The following is a 16,698-nucleotide window of genomic DNA, read 5'->3' as shown; positions in this document are numbered from 1 at the left end:
CTCCGGACGGGAACTCCCCCAGCCCGCAGCCCCCCATCCCACAAAACCACTATTTATATCCAGGCCGGCTCAGGTTTCAGCTCCTTGCAGCAGCTGGGATATCTCATCCCCCTGCCGTGCCCCAGCCCAGAGAACCAAGAGGCCTCGGGGCTGCTGAGGACCTCCTCTGTGAGCAGCTGGGGAATGCCCATATCCCGAGCTGGGTCCCAGCGATCCAGCGGTCCCAACACGAGGGGCCAGAGCCAGGCACCGGGCTTCAGCCTGCACAGGGGTTTCCTGAAAAGCAGTGCGCAGTTCCAGGTACTCCTCAACGCCGTTGTGTGCTATTAGAAACGAAACCCCATAATTAAACTTTATTTAGTTGTAGATAAGCTCGTCTTCATCTGCTACTCGGAGAAGACAGGACTCGAACTCGCCACAACACTGAAAGCCCGACAAGCTCCCCTTAACTGCCTTGGGCTTAGGTTGACTGACACAGTTTCCGACCAATCGGATATTAGTAAGGGCTCAAGAGCCCGCCTCGCGCCACTGCGACCCCCGGAAGCCAATGAGATGTCGAGAACGAGCGCGGCCTCCCTCTTGGGCGGGGTCGAAAGCAACGGTAGGTTATACAGGCAGGGAGGCGGGCCCTCTTTGGGATTGAAAGTCAAAAAACCAATAAAAGACTGAATTGGGCTAAATGGACAAAAGAAGTAACCAACAGATGCTCGAAGTGCTAATTGACAAGCAACACAGCCAACCCACAAGCAGCGGGCGGGGCTACTCGCGTGGCTTCCGCTCCCGTTGTGTGAGGAGCCGAATCGCGAACGGCCTCCGCGCTTTTCTCGCCGTCTCCGGGGTCTGGAGCCCGGCCTGGGGGCGCGGCGCCGTGCTGCGGCCTCCCCCGCTCCCCGCCACCTCTCCAGCCTCGCTCCTCTTCCCCTCGGCCCTCCCCGCCAATCCCGCTCTCCTCGGCCGGGCCCAGGGCTGCCCTCAGCCTCGCTCCGAGCTCAGCCCGCGCCCCATCTCTGCCGAGCCCGCTGCTCCCCTCAGCCCCGCCGGGGCCCCTTCGGCTGAGCCATGTCTCTGCACGGCAAGCGGAAGGAGATCTACAAATATGAGGCGCCTTGGACCGTATACGCCATGAACTGGAGCGTGCGGCCGGACAAGCGATTCCGTCTGGCGTTGGGCAGCTTCGTGGAGGAGTACAACAACAAGGTGGGGATCTTCCCGTCCGTGCCGAGGGCTGGGCGGGCCGCAGGGAGCTGTTGGAGGGGTTGGGATTGGGGTGGGGGGGCGGCCGGTGCTGCTCCTAACGCGAGTGTGTGCGGCTGTTATTCAGCGTGACAGAAAGCTCACGGCCTGGAGTGGAGTTTGCGCGTATATCGGCTGTGTGGGACTCTGTTAGCAGTGTTGTGCCCTTCTCGTGGTGCTTTCACGTGGAACTGGGGGTGTTGATTGATGCTTGGCTGGACACGAGCCAGCAACGTGCCCGGGTGGCCGAGAAGGCTGATGGCATCCTGGCCTGCATCTGGAACGGTGTTGCCAGCAGGAACAGGGAAGTAATCGTCCCCCTGTACTCAGCTCTGGTGAGGCTGCACCTTGAGTACTGTGTCCAGTTTTGGGCCCTTCGCTGCAAGAAAGACGTTGAGGCCCTGGAGCGGGTTCAAAGAAGGGCAACAAAGCTGTGAGGTGTCTGGAGCACAGGCCTTACGAGAAGAGGCTGAAGGAGCTGGGATTGTTCAGTCTGGAGAAGAGGAGGCTCAGGGGCCTCATTGCTCTCTATAACTACCTGAAGGGATGTTGTAGTGAGCTGGAGGTCAGTTTCTTCTCTCATGTAACTAGTGATAGGACTGGAAGAAATGGCTTCAAGCTGCATCAGGGAAGATTTAGGCTGGACGTTAGGAAATACTACTTTTCTGAAAGAGTGTTCAGGCACTGGAATGGGCTGCCCAGGAGGTGGTGGAGTCATCGACCCTGGAGGCATTCAAGGAATGGTTGGATTTTGTGTTGAGGGAAGTGGTTTAGTGAGAGCTGTTGGTGATGGGTGGATGGTTGGACTGGATGATCTTGAAGGTCTTTTCCAACCTTGGTGATTCTGTGATCCTGGAACGCTGTGCTTATAAGTCTATAAGCTGCTTTCACCGACTCCTCAGTGCCTTTGCTTTTCTCTGAGGAGATGATGAGATTGTGTCTTCAGTGTTTCCCCACTAGATCTAAGCAGGGAGGATTACACTGCCCATCCTTTCAGACACCTGAGCTATCCTACCTCAGCAGCATGCACTCGTCTGTTGTGATGGATGTGCACGAATGGAGGAGAGATGAGGAGACAGACATGGCTGTAGAGCATCCTGAAGTCTGCGTGCAACTAACGGTGCTGCCAAAGTAGCTTTGTGTGTTTATATCGTGTGTGTTTTGCAGCTTTGTCAGGCTGCTTCATGGAGAAAATCGTTTCAAAAGTTGGTGTTGGGGGTTGGGCTTCATGGAGGGTGCATTGAGATGAGGTGATGGTCAAGCAAGGATGGTATTTCTTTCAGGAGTTTAATGAGTGCCCTTGCAGCAGCCCTGGATGTGATGCTCCCATGTGAGCCAATGGTCTGGCTAGATGTGAATTGCTGGTGAGTGCTTTGTGGATCTGGGAAGGCTGCTTTCCAGACAGGTCTGAGCTTGCAAACTTGTTTTCTGCAGTGTGTACTCTGAGAACCAGCAGTAACAACTTTCCAAACATTTTTTGGTTGTTGTTGAGAAGTGGTAGAGCTTGTTAATTAGGGGTATGTTTCTGTTGCATTTACATCCTTCTGTTTGGATGGTTCCCTGGGGGTTGCTCCCAGTTACAATGTGATCAGGTCTGCTTTTCATTTCAGGCTTCAAGTATAAAGGCAGTTGAGTCAGCAACCCTTTCTATTTCAAAAAACAACAGCAACAACACCCAAACCAAAAACTTTGCACTCAAAGTTGCTGCAAACAGGAATTGTGTGGGACTGCGTAAGCTCCAGCTGTTTGTAAATGCTCCCCAGAGCTTCTCCTGGTCTCTGTGCTTCAGGAATAGCCGTTCTGTTGGCTTCAGTTCCATATAAGCGCCAAGTGTTATGAGATTTAATTAGTGTGTAAAGCAGGAAAGTAGTTGTATGAGAATGGGATGCCAGCCCGGATGCTGCTGCTGCTACAGAAGTGAAGATGTGTCATTAAAAATGGAAGTTGTACAATAAATACAGTGAAAGATGACCTTCGCTTTGCTGAGACGTTTTGCCACGCTTCTGATAATTCAAAGGGAGAAGGGAGGATTGCGTGGCCTTTTTGCTTTGATGTTTGTCACGGTGCTTTCAGTACAGTCTTCTTTACTTCTGTTTTATACTGCCAACTTCTGACATCAAAATACGCATAGAAGTGCAAGTGACACCAAGTGAAAGGAAAATGGAAGAGATAATGGAAGCTCTCTTCCACTTTAACTTTCTCTGTGTGTTTTGAAGGCTTTTGACAAGCTCCAAATGCCATTTCTGTTCTGCCACTGCAGTGTTTTGTTCTAAACAACTGACTTCTTTCCTTCCCCTGCTATACTGAAAACCAGTTCAGAATAGCAATTGTAGGTTTCTGAACATGTAACCGAATAGGTGGCTGCATCTCTCCCTCATTACCCTTCTGTGTGTTTGGGTTTGTTTTTTTTTTTAAGGTTCTTAGTGCATTAAATCTTTTCTAATTGTTGCAGCGGAATTCCTGGTTGTTTTTCTATTCCTGTAGTAATTACCAGAGCCTGAAATACTTAAGGTTTCATACATAAAATGGCTGTTTACACCTCTGTTCTGGATGGATTCAGTTCCATCAGCTGCCAAGCCATGACTTACTGCTGCCCCCAGCTCCCAGACTCTTGGAACCTCTGTCAGCTCTCCCACTAACAAGCTGGATGGCACACAAGAAAGCTGATTGCTAAGATCTCTTTGAACCCCAGAGGAGTTTTGTTTCAGCTCCTACACCTGTGCTCATCAAATCACTGGTACAGAAAGAGAGATGACTTTGCTCCAGGGGAAAGGACTAAAATTATTCAGGCTAGGTTTTCCTGAGCTTCTTGAATCAGCAGACTGCTGTCAGGCTTCAGAATGCCTCATGGATCACAGGCGTAACGGGAGGGAGCTGAGGTGTTCCTAAGTTCTGCTGGTAATGCTGCAGGATCCTGCAGGCTTTGTGTATCTGTAATGATCTGTGGCAAACAAGGAGAGGCTGATTTCAGGATCTGTCTGTAAGGCAAAAACTCTGCTTCAGGAGGAAGCGGTGCTGCGCACTGTTTGGAGCAGACTGCTGGGTTATGGCTGCATGCTGTCACCTTCTGCATCCTGCCTCCAATCAGAGAGCATCCAGTGTGGCACTTCGACCAGGGAGCTGTTTTGGGCTTTTTTTGGTAAGGTTTAGGTTTGTTTAAAAAAAAAACAAATTGAATGTTGGAGATTAAATGGAATGGTGAGAGCTGTCTGATGGAACGAGACCCTAAAATAATTATGAAATGTCATCTTTTGGATCACATGGAGGAGTTTTTCAGAAGTTACCAAAAGCAGGTTAAAGGCACTTCTGTACTCATACGTAGTGTTGCAAATCAACCTGATGTTAATAAGGCTCCAGTTGCGATAGGAAAATCCACGTCCAATCACAACCTATCTGGGTGTGTGGGAGAAACAGATAATTATGTAGCATTTCTGGCTGCTGTCACAGCATAACTGCGAAACCAGTGGAGATTGAAGACCCTCATTTTCCCACCAGAATGAGTTACAGGTAGATGTGGAAGGTTTGGATCCTGACTAACAGTTACTTTCCTCAGCCTTAGCTGGCCTAGACTTCAGGTGCTGCTTGATGCTGAGCTGCCTGCAAACCTTGCCTTGCTCGCAGGAGGGACACACGGGGCTCTTGTATTATTAGCATCCTGAACACAGTTCCGTCTTTCCATCCCCCTGTGCTCAGGCTGCACAGTGGGGTGGATAAGAGGGATTCTGTGCGTGTTGTGTGTGATCAGACCGTTGATTATACTGAGCTAGGAAGGAATAGAACTGCTCAAGCAGTGTTTTCTGCTTCTGTCTCTGCCTCCTGCTCAGAATCGTCACAGGCTGCTGTCAGGTCTGACAATCAGCGTCAAACTGATCTTCAGCAGTTGCCAAGAGATCTTGTGTCACTTAGCAATTTTTATTCTCTAACCTGGCCTTGCATTAAAAACGTCAAAGATGCAAAGATGTTGGATTGCTGCATGGTTGTTGCTTTTTCTCCCTGTGAGGTTAAGCATGAATATGCAGTGCGTGTGTGTTTCAATTCACACCAGCTAAAGTGATTTCTCTGCTGCTTTACATTTGCTTTGGTTATGGCTGTGTGATACACTCACAGTGACTTGAAAACAGTGTAAGCAAAGGAAAAGAAATGATTGGAAATTGCTTGTCTTCTGATTCTGTCCTTGCCACCAGATTTTCTATGACCAAGGACAATTTGCTTCCTTTGTAAAATCTGCTTAGGGTTTCTGATCCCTAAAGGAGTTAGAAAGCTTTTTGTCAGTCACTTCAGAAGGCTGGGAGGCTCTTGGCGGGATCCTGTTGTAGTGTGAAGCATAATAAGGAGTTGCTGTAATGAAAAGAGCACAAGGCAGACATCCAGCTAAGCTTCTAAAAACAGCCTGTATGTTTTCTAGGGGTCACCACAGTGTGAGAGAGATGCATCTTCAGTTTGACAAGGGGAAGGTTGGCATTTATTAGGAGCATCTCTAAATGCACTGGCAACTGCTGATGTTACAGTGGAAGGTCTGCTAAAGGACTTGTGTTGGTGGATACAGTAGATTTCCAGACAAGTTTAAACATATGGTTTATTAACCATATTGCTTATGGGAGAATGTGTAGGAATTGTCCAGATAAACATCTTAGAATAAATCTGTTAAGCCACAGCCTCCAGGAGGAAGCCATGTGTGGAAAGTATTAGGAAGTTCCTACCACGAGCAGCTTACAAACTCACTGCAGTGAGTTGTCCTCTTTCTGTTTGTGTTTGGACAGCATGAAACACAGTGGGGCTTTCATGCTGCTTAGGTTTTGCAGTCACTGCTGGGGTAAACATGTCCTCCCAGTCCGTATTGTTCTCTGAACCTTTCTGACATGTCAATATTTTTCTAATAACATCATGTCTGGACTTCAGGCATTACTTCAGGTGTTGTCATAACCAAGCAATGTGGAGATAGTTTCTTGTCTGCTCTGTCTTGCCTCACTTTCACAACTGGGTGTTATCTCATTATTCTGTTAAGAAAACAAACACCTAATTTGGAGATCAGCTACATAAAACCTGGCAGCAGACCTCCTTCCTTTGTCCTTCTCTCACAAAACACTTGAATAATTATGTAAACATTTTCCTCTTCGCCCTCCATTTGTCAAGTTTGAATTCTGTTTACTTTCTGACTTTGGAATGGAATTAATCTGTATTTCAGTTTTGTGCACTTGTGACAGAACGCGTTTGTTAATGTGCCATTGAAAGCAGCCTGGTAGCTCGCTGATGGTGCCTTGTTCAGTCTGTAGGGTTTTAGCCAAGAGCACGATGATATGAGCTTTAATTGTTGGCCATGGCTTGCCTGACTCTGAAGCATCACTGTCAGCATCAGTTTGGTTAAAGGTGAGTTGGAATAATTCTTGACCAGTTTATCATTTAAACAGGGCTTTGCAGTATGGAGAAGAGAAGGGTGGTCTTTAATCCTTTAAGAGATTGGATTTTGCTTCACTTAAGATCATCTCTTCAAAGCAAAGTGCTGTGGTGATTATGAGCATTCCACTTAGACTCCTAGCTGAGGCTTGTAGGCAGAGCTTTAAATATTCCTCATTCCACTGACATGATGGTCTTTTTTAATTATCCTTGAGGTTACAAAAGGCGTCCCTCTGAAATGCACTCAGTCTTAACGCTGTAATTATACACTATTATTTGGATAAAAATCCTTTCTTTTAAATATGGTTTTATACAGGTACAGCTTGTCGGTTTGGATGAGGAGAGTTCAGAGTTCATCTGCAGGAACACCTTTGATCACCCTTACCCCACCACAAAGCTCATGTGGATCCCAGACACCAAGGGAGTGTATCCAGACCTGCTGGCAACCAGTGGTGACTACCTGCGTGTGTGGAGAGTGAGTAAATCCAGTTCTGTGATTCTAAATTCTCCTTGGGAAATGGCAAACTGTGACATGAACTGTGTTGCACGTCGATCTCGTTTTCACTCGAAACCAGATGTTTCACTGTCCTTTCAGGATGTTTTGCACTTGCTGCAGTGTCAAAGTTAAGACATAAAATGAAGTCAGAGCACCTGATACCTTACTGTTGTTTCTTTTTAACCCAGTAATAATGTTACAAATTATGAAGGCTCCAGGAGCAACAGATCTGTGATGACAGTTGCTGTTGGAATCACCTCGGTGAAAATAGGGGTGGTGATTGTTTTCCAGAGCTTTTAAGTTGTAAAGCTGAGAGGATAGAAACCTGGGGTTAATACCTGGTGTGTTGGGGTTAATACCTGGTGTGTTGGGGTTAATACCTGGTGTGTTGGACGTGCAAGTGGAACCAGTCATGTGATATTGCTATTTCAGTCAGGTGCTTTGCTTTTTTAAAGGTGGGTGAAACAGAAACCCGGCTGGAGTGTTTGCTGAACAATAACAAGAACTCTGACTTCTGTGCTCCACTAACATCATTTGATTGGAATGAAGTGGATCCTTACCTCCTCGGTGAGTCTGACAAAATGAAAAAGACACGCTCTTGAATTAAGTCTGGTGAAGTCCCAGTGTGATTGTGTTTGGCTTTTTGGTTTTAACTCGAGGCTTAAGGGATGGAGAAGTTCATCCCAGAGCTGCATCTTCCACACAAATTGAGGTAGACATAAGCTATTTACACTCTATACCCATGTAATGTGAAAGACTGTATTAGCAGCTGAAAGGTTTGGGTGATTGAAATGCATGATAGACTGCTTGACATTCTTGATTTTAACTCTGTGCTGTCCTTGTGGCTGTTGTGGTCTGTAGGTGTCAGAAACTATTGCTGCTTAGAGCATTAGTGTAACTTGCAGAATTGTGCTAGTTTGCTAATATTTTGCTAAAAGAAGTGCTTTTGTTTCAGGTACTTCCAGCATTGACACAACCTGCACTATTTGGGGTCTGGAGACAGGACAGGTTCTGGGAAGAGTGAATCTGGTCTCTGGCCATGTTAAGACCCAGCTTATTGCACATGACAAAGAGGTGATGGATATTTTTGGTTGTTTACATTGCACTTTATTTTCAAGCAGTAAAGGAACAGAACTTTTGTTTTCCCCTTTTTTTCCTTGAGAAATCTGATCATTCAAAAATCTAATGGTCCAAAATTAAGATTTGAGTTTCACGTGCATTAATTATAGGTAAGATTCAGTTTTAATATATTACGAGCTAATTAAAGCTGTTCTATCAGCTATCAGAACTACTCTGCTCACTCATCATAGAACCTGGATTTGAGAATGTTTGTTCTACAAGGTTATGCTGCAGAATATTTCAGAAAAATGAGGTAAAACATCAAACTGGAGTTGTAATCAAATGCCTATCAAAGGCAGTAAACATCTTACAGGATTCTTTCATTTTGACATAAAATCTGAGTCCAGAAAGTAAATATGTTCTGTTTCAGTGAATAATCCTGTAAAGACATGACTCGTTCTTTCCCTTCCCTTTGGCAAATAACTGAAGAACTTGCCAGGAAACTCAAGTATTAAACAAAAACTGTTAACAGTTGTAGTAACAATTTCTGCTGTCTGTATGGGAAATCCATTTAGCTATGAATTAGGAGGCAGTGTGTTCACTAAACCCGGGCTGTATTTGTTCTGTTTTGGTGTTGAGCAGGTGTATGACATAGCATTCAGCCGTGCAGGTGGTGGGAGAGACATGTTTGCTTCGGTTGGTGCTGATGGCTCAGTGAGGATGTTTGACCTCCGTCACCTGGAGCATAGCACCATCATTTATGAGGACCCACAGCACCACCCATTGCTGCGTCTCTGCTGGAATAAGCAGGATCCCAACTATCTTGCCACGATGGCCATGGATGGCATGGAGGTAAGGCACTAGAAGGAACAAGGCAATTTGGGGGAGGTGGCATGGTCATTTACACTTAGCTCTTAAAATGAGGGTGCAGTGTCAGTAAGTGGAATATGAAAAGGGCCAATTCTTACTGCAGTCATTCCAGTAGGAGGCAGAGGTATGTTTGGCATTATAAACATGAAGGTCTCTGTGCCCCCTATATATTTCAGCCAGTTTTTGAGGGTTCTGTGAGCCAGTAGCAGCTTTCACATAAAATCATAAGTGCAAGTATTTTAGTCTCCTTGTTCTTTCTCTAAGGCAGTGTACCTTAGATTTTTACCTGTGTGCTTGAGGGAAGCATGAGTCACTTTTTTTTTTCTTCATAACTCACAAGCCTTCTCCTATGTGAGGTCTGACTACTTTTGAAAGGCACACGATGTGCTGACCAGCTAGAAACTGTTCTTTGAGAACAGTGTGTGCTTGCCAAATGCATCCTTTAGGGAGGTATTTAAAGCCTTAGTTCAAAACTCTTTGTTTTCTGGATGGGATGAGGTGTGGAAATACAAGTTATTAACTTGGTTTGATTTTTGTTTCTGAAGGTTGTGATTCTAGATGTCAGAGTTCCCTGCACTCCTGTTGCCAGGTTAAACAACCACAGAGCATGTGTAAATGGAATTGCTTGGGCACCTCATTCTTCCTGCCACATTTGCACAGCAGGTAAGTGTGGAAAGAGATTCTTGATCAACCTCTCACTGTCTCTGCTGGTGAATCTCTGGGAGTCTCTCATTACACTTGCAAAATCCTCTCTTCCCAAAATCTAAAGCAATTCTCATCCTGCCTTTTTGCTAAAGATTATTTGCAGTTTACAAGCACTCTGATAGTGACTTGCTTAACACTTCTATGGGAATAGGCAGCTACTAGGGTTTATCGGGTGAAAGTAGTGAGCCTGGTGCCCTGACTGTGCATCTCCTTTGGCTAAGCTATTTTATTTCAGTGCTGCTCAACTTCTTTTGCAATTTAATTCCTAAGTGTTTGCACTTTGAGTTCCACCATTTGTGTTTTTAACTTTGTCCTGGGTGAAGATGTGTACAAATTCTTCTTGGAGCTCTATCACTGTATCTGTCTCACTTTCTTATCTGAAGTACAAGGGCTGTATTCAAGCTAGCTTTTTCCTACACCCCTTTTAGTAGCCATGTGTGGATGTTTGGTTGTAAATTGGTCCCACTTAGGACTTCATTTTCTTTTGTAGCGGATGACCATCAGGCTCTCATCTGGGACATCCAGCAAATGCCTCGTGCCATTGAGGACCCTATCTTGGCCTATACAGCAGAGGGAGAAATCAACAATGTACAGTGGGCATCAACTCAGCCAGACTGGATAGCTATCTGCTACAACAACTGCCTGGAAATTTTGAGAGTGTAACACTGCTGCTTCATGCCTAACTGAGGCAGGGCTGTATAATTTCCCCACCCCTCTAAAGTAAGAACAACACAAGTCAAGTGGCCAGTATCTGTTGTTGCTTTGCATCTACTGTTCCAAGAAACTGTTACAAGAATCAATGGCAGGTGTCTTCTGTCTCTCCAAGACTCCAGAATGCAGAGACACGCTGAGCCTCTTGGACCTTTCGGGTTCTGGTTTTCTTTTTTTTTGTTTTGTTTTGTTTTTCCTGCAGTTAAAGTTCTGTATATTTGTTTGTTGACTGTGTTAATAAGCTTGCAGGCTTTAAGTTGCTGCGTGTGTCCAGGTGTTTGTCAGCTAGCGGGGCGGCACATCGAGCTGGTTTAATAGATGCAAGTGCAAAACAAGGTGGGGAAAAAGATGGTAATGTTAACAGCCACCTTGGCAGGAATCTTTGTCGTTCCTGTTGTTGCTGCCTCTAAACTGTTTAAACATTTGTATGTTTTTTATATATTGGGCTAACTTTCTATTGAGTAAGGCTTTTCTCCCGAATTCTTACTTTTGATATGTGATCCACTTCCATGTACCCAAAGCAGGATATCTTTGTTGATACAAATCACAGTAACACTGCAGGCTCCCTGGCAGTCAAGGCCTGCCAGAACTAACTGTTGCCTTGGCTCTCAATACCTGGTTACCTGGTGCTGTGAAGTACAAGTACTTGTTGCACAATTTCTTTACACTTTTCTGATGCTAGAGGCAATTGCTACTATGGTAGGCCTTATTTTTAAATTATAACTGAATTTACTGTGTGTCTCCTGCAGTTGTGTTAGCTAACAGAACGGAAATGGGTTTCAGACAGAAGGTATTTGCATGACTTGAGCTCCCTCTGAGGGAAATGACTTCAGAAAAAAATGTTATTTGTAATAATGGACTCTGGACTGACGTTTCCAATGAAATGATTTCACCTTAGAGGGCTTACCATCTGAACCAAAATAAAATGGTTTCACACTTTGTAGCTTGCTTGATTGGCAAGATCTTGTGGTTAACCTGTACCATGGAGCTTCTTTGCATTTGTTCTGTGTTCTGGGAGTTCTTGAAAGGAGTACACTTTTTTCCTAAATGTATTTGCTTTGTACTGTCAGGTCTTGTTGAATGAGCGAGATGAGTGGGAAGAACTCATCCACTATGCAGATGAAAGCTGTTTCTCTGAAAGAAATAATTCTCTGATGCTCAGAAGACAGATTTCAAGTGAAAGAAACAGTGCCACAGAGGCTGTAGTTTGGTGCTTGTCATCCTTGTGGCTCTTTGAGATGCATCCAGGGGCGTCTGTTTCTGTTTCAAATAGTGGAATGCTCCACGGTAATAGGGTGCAATCAGAGCTGAGTGGATTAGACAAGCTAAAAATCCTTACTAAAGTCTTAATATAACACAGGTGTTGAGATAAAAGCTCCACAGTACTCTTCTTCCAATGAAGACATGACAGCTGTAGCTGGGCCCTGGGAGCACACAGCTGAGTTGTGATGGAAATGTCAGAAACAATCAGCGTTGTCTTTCTACCTGATGTACATTCACCTACAACTGCAGAGCAAAGTTGTGTGTTGTCAGCTTGTGTGGGGAAGGCAAGTTAGGAAAAGGGATTGCAGGGAGACAGCAAAGCTGATGTGGAAAGCACTGTCCAATACAGAATGGACTCTGGAAAGTTGTGTTGTCCTGGACATAAGAATGTTCTTGCACAGATGACTTCTTGACATGGAGCTTAGAAAAGCACTGCCTTGCAAATCTGCTTGCGGTTCATTAAAGGCAGCATTACTGCATCACCTCTTCTGACATCAGAGCCAAGGACTCCTAGCAGTTTAAGCTCATGTTTTGTCAGTGGCATCCTCTGTTCAGCTGTGGGATTTTTGACAGCAGGTTTCATTTGGTTTGGCAGTCGGTTTTCATGATGCTGAGAGTAGAGTGTTCCACAGGCAACTTGATGTAGATGTCAGAGCATTATTAGCCAAGGAGCTGGGTTATAACTTCCACAGTAGTGTTTCACTGTAAATTGTAAAATACTCAGAATTAAGTGAAAATTAGGGTTTTCTTAACAACCTATAATTACATTCACAGCTATAGAAGCTATTAGAAATACATCCCCTGACTTACAATGTAGTGTTTAGTTATGAACAGTAGGCATAAAGTCCTGTGTCACTGAGAGAGATTCTAACTTTGGCTTGGAGTGCAAGCTTAATTGTTACTAGACAAGCTCTCAATTTGATTTGTGGCTTGGGGAAGGATGGGAACTACCAGAAGTCCTCTTCATGTTTCAAAGTCTCACCCTTGCATGGGTGGCATGAGTTAAAAGAGACGAACATGCCTGCAGCTTGGCAGCAGGTTTGTTTTAAGCAACTGTAGAATTGTTCTTTAAAAAAGATATAAGCTGATTCAGTTGAAAATCAAGTGGCTAAAAGATTCCACAGGCTGTACTTAATGGCAAACAGTGTTCCTCAAGGAATAGAATCTGTTGTGCTGTGATGGTAGGAAGTGCGTGCATGGAGGGGCTGATCACCAAATATCCAGGTAGCTTTTGCTAACGTTAGAGAACTACTGTCCTGCTGTGAACCCAACGAGTGTCAGCCCCTCCATTCATGAAACTGATTGAAGTTCACTCGTGGAATTGAGTTCTCATTCCAAACTACTCAAAGGCAAGTGAAGGAATTTTGTAGACTCCACGGGATTCTAAATAAAGCATGTATCCTGTTTGTTTAGCCAGTTGATCTGCCTCCTAGATCTGTAACATGTTGCTTTGGGCATCATCTGTTGTCATTCTTCATATGAAATTACATTTGAAATCACTGGAGGCTGTTTTGGAGCAGGGAAGCGCTGCTTAAAATAGCTGCTTTTCAGAGAAGTCGCTTGGAAGGTTAATGACTGAAAAGATAAGAAAATCCTCATGGGTGAGATGTTCTCTAGTGGAAATGGCACTTCATAAAGAGAGGAAGTGAGAGACTTGGATGCCCTTCTGCCAGCACCTGCTGACACAGTGGCAGCAAGCTGACTGCCTGCTTGCTGGTTCAAGTTGATTTGCAAGGTAAAATAAAACCTTGAGATTTGTCACTGTAGCCTGCGAGTCAGAAGATACAGTGTAGCTCATTTTGTTGGCTTAACGTTCAGTTCTGTTAGTAAGAAACCCCCATAAGCATTACTTTTTTTTTTTTTTTTTTCCCCAAAGTTCACACATAAAAATACTTCAGTGTTTGATCTTTATTATTTTGTGCTCGCAGGATGCAGAGCAACTGCTTTCAACTGCCTCATATCCCCTGAGTGTGGATTGACACCAAGGGAGGAGTCTGAGCGTCAGTGAGGTTAGAAAAACAGAAAATCGCTGTTGTTGGTCCAGATATGATTTTGATACTTGTACAGAAATGTCACTTTTCTCTGACTTCATAGTTCGTAGCACTTCGGTTGATTGATTCCAGATATGCTGTTGTCTGGTCGTTGTGTTCTGTTGAAGCCAAGCTTTCTGTAGGTTTCTACTGTTGTGTGGGCAACTGGTTGTGAGTGTATTGGCTCTCAGTCAGGAGATATCAGTCATGTGGTGCCTCATTAGTGAGGCTGAAAACCTACAGAAAAGAAGATGGATGTGAATTAGTGTTGTCGTATGCAAACTCTTCATTGTCAGAATGGCCTGTGGTCGGTTGCATCTACTGGACTTGTACTTCTGTGTGCAGGGATTTAAAAGGCAAGGATTTGAGTGCTTTGACAATCTATTTAGAAAGGAAACGGTGGTTTCAGAGAGTGATATGAAAGGAGACTGTTAATACAAGTTGTTCCTTGTGGAACCTTGAAATGTACTTAAAAGGGGAGGCATTGCCTCTCATAAGTCAAAGTTAATGATCCTTTCAAAACTTAGCTGTAATTACTCTCCTGAATGTTCTAGATAATACTGAAAAGATCTATTTTTGCCTGGTGTCGCAGTGAGAAAGCTGCATCAGTCTCAACTACAGATCACTGCCTACCAGGGATAAGGTGAGGGGAGTCCAATATTTTGGAATTTGCAGATGCTCTTGTGCTTGTTTTAAATCTAAATTAAAAAGCTGAGTGTGTCTGTTTTGTTCTCTTGCAGATGGCACTTTAACAAGTATATTTTTGGTAAGATTAGGAGGAGAGTCATCTTTTCCTCAGTCTTTTTATGGTAGCCGTTTTGTGTTTTGTATGAAATGTTAAATACAACAGTCACTGCAATCCTTAACTGGCTATGGTTGTCAGTATCTAGTGGGCCCTTATCTGTTTCTCCTAAACACCAATACCATGAGCACTTCACAATACTGTTAATGTTAAAGTGAGGCTCTCTAGTTAGAGAACGGCACAACCTTACGAGGTCAACTTGTATTTTAGTGCTGCTTGTCACCTTTTTGCTTTGTTTAGGAACTTGGCAGTGTCTGGAAATCCTTGAGTTTGAACGTGATGGCAGTAGGGGCAGATTAGTCGTGTGCAGATGTAAATGGATTCTTCAGATGACATTTTTAGGATTGAACAACTCCTGCTGATGGTAAATTGATACAACCTGGATCCTTGAGCCTGGAGGTTCCCTGTGTTTAAAGGTGTTGTGACTCTTTCAGAACATCCTTAGGAGGATCAGTGATAACAGAGGTAAGCAATTAGCTCAGTACATTGCAGAAGTTATGGTTCCATCAAAATACTGAAATGCTTTGTCTTCCCTTTGCTGGTTGGCAAAATGGTCCAGGCTGTGTTATCCAGTCAGCTAATAAGGTGATCTCTGGTACATGCTGACTGCTTTCTACTTTCAGACCAATATTCCAGAGCAGGATTGTACTTACAGCGGATGTTTCAAATGAGGTTTTCAAAACCTGTCCTGGAATGGGCAAGATACCGTGGGTTGTGGTCCCTGTTTCTCTTGACCTTAGCAGAGGTCAAGGTTTATTTGTACGTGGCACTTACAGAGCACTTTCTCATGCTTAGAGAGGCAGCTGTATTGTCCCCTGCTTACCTGAGAAGAGTCAGGTTTTAATGTTGAGGATATGGAGTGTAGTGTGGGCCCCTGACTCCTATCAGGATAAGATCCCCAGAACTTCTCGTCAGCGCCATTCACCAGCACTAAAAAGCAGGAATCATTAAAAATGCACCTGAGCACCAGTAGCAAAATGCTCATCCAGCAATTCGTGGCAGATTCCAGAGGCAAAGGCATTTGTGAAACTTGCTCACTGCTGTCTACTTTCAGAAGATAACTTCAAGTATCTTGGTGGCCTTTTGTGCAGCCTTTGGCACTCAGCATCAAGCTAGAATCTTCATACTCATAATTTAAAAAAGGAAAATCCATTGGCTTCCATCGAGTTCATCCTTCTTCAGTAAATCTAACAAAGGTTATTTCCTGAAAATATTGCTGCCCAAGGTAGCTGCAAGCCCATGGTGCAGCCACAAGTCAGCATCCCTTGCAGTTTGCTTTCCTGGTAGTGAAACATGGGACTCTCAGGTCTCTATTGGAAGCAATGGTTGGGTCTGTCAAACCTGAACCAAGGCAGAAACGCGAGAAACCAGTGGCTGAAAGAGTCATGGTGCAGCTGTGAGGCAATGCATTGCTTTTTTTTTTGACAACCTGATGAACACAAATTATGAAATTTACTATTTAAAAATAACTTTTTTTTTTTTTTTTAAACTTGGGTTGCTAGCAGTGTAAAATGTAATTTAAATCTGTTGCGCCGAAGCATTTTTGTTACCAGTAGTCAGTAGGAGATGTTTACTTTTGTGTGTTTTTTCCCTCCTGCTCTTTCCATTCACAGTCCTGTTGTGGTAATTTCCTGAAGGTGTAATCTTTGTAGCATGATTGTACAAACATTCATATGAAATTCCTGACTTGTTCTCACTAAAATATGCTGAAGCAATAGTAGTTTTATTTCTGTCCTTCTTTTCTCCCCTTCCACGTTGAGATTTGCGACTTTGCTCCTATGCTGTCCTAGAGGAATCCTAGTATCCTGCTATCCAACAGACGTATGTTGTTGACATGGATAACTGCAGTGTCTCTACTCCCTTTATTTTTATGGAGAAAATACAAAAGGTTTTGTTACAATGGATTTTAACACCTGCATCATGGAACCACATTGTGGAAACTCTGTAAATTTTAAGGCAATTTTCTGAAATCGCTTGAAAGTGGAATGTTGCACCCTTTTATGCTATTTCCTGCTTCCTATGTAGTTTTACTCAGATTTTTTAACCTTCTTTCTAAGTTCCAGCCTCCTGTGTATTAGGTACAGTATTTTCTGCCTTTCATACTTTGTAATAAAAATGGAACATTTGTAGATTGA

The 16,698-nt window shown here is 44.2% G+C and overlaps 1 protein-coding gene across 1 annotated transcript; it reads left to right on the top strand.

Annotated features, from left to right (window-relative positions):
- Window positions 1–774: 774 nt before the first annotated feature.
- Window positions 775–16,698, top strand: DCAF7 (DDB1 and CUL4 associated factor 7). Its single transcript, XM_052699516.1, has 7 exons — window positions 775–1,197; window positions 6,944–7,102; window positions 7,579–7,690; window positions 8,079–8,197; window positions 8,825–9,034; window positions 9,598–9,715; window positions 10,248–16,698. The coding sequence occupies exons 1-7, from the start codon at window positions 1,060–1,062 to the stop codon at window positions 10,418–10,420; spliced, it is 1,029 nt and encodes a 342-aa protein (XP_052555476.1). The 5' UTR covers window positions 775–1,059; the 3' UTR covers window positions 10,421–16,698.

This window comes from Tympanuchus pallidicinctus, unplaced genomic scaffold (assembly GCF_026119805.1).
Source record: "Tympanuchus pallidicinctus isolate F22 unplaced genomic scaffold, pur_lepc_1.0 scaffold37, whole genome shotgun sequence".
Classification (NCBI taxonomy): domain Eukaryota; kingdom Metazoa; phylum Chordata; class Aves; order Galliformes; family Phasianidae; genus Tympanuchus; species Tympanuchus pallidicinctus.
Note: the sequence above shows the minus strand (reverse complement) of the source record. Positions and strands in the feature narration are given on the sequence as shown.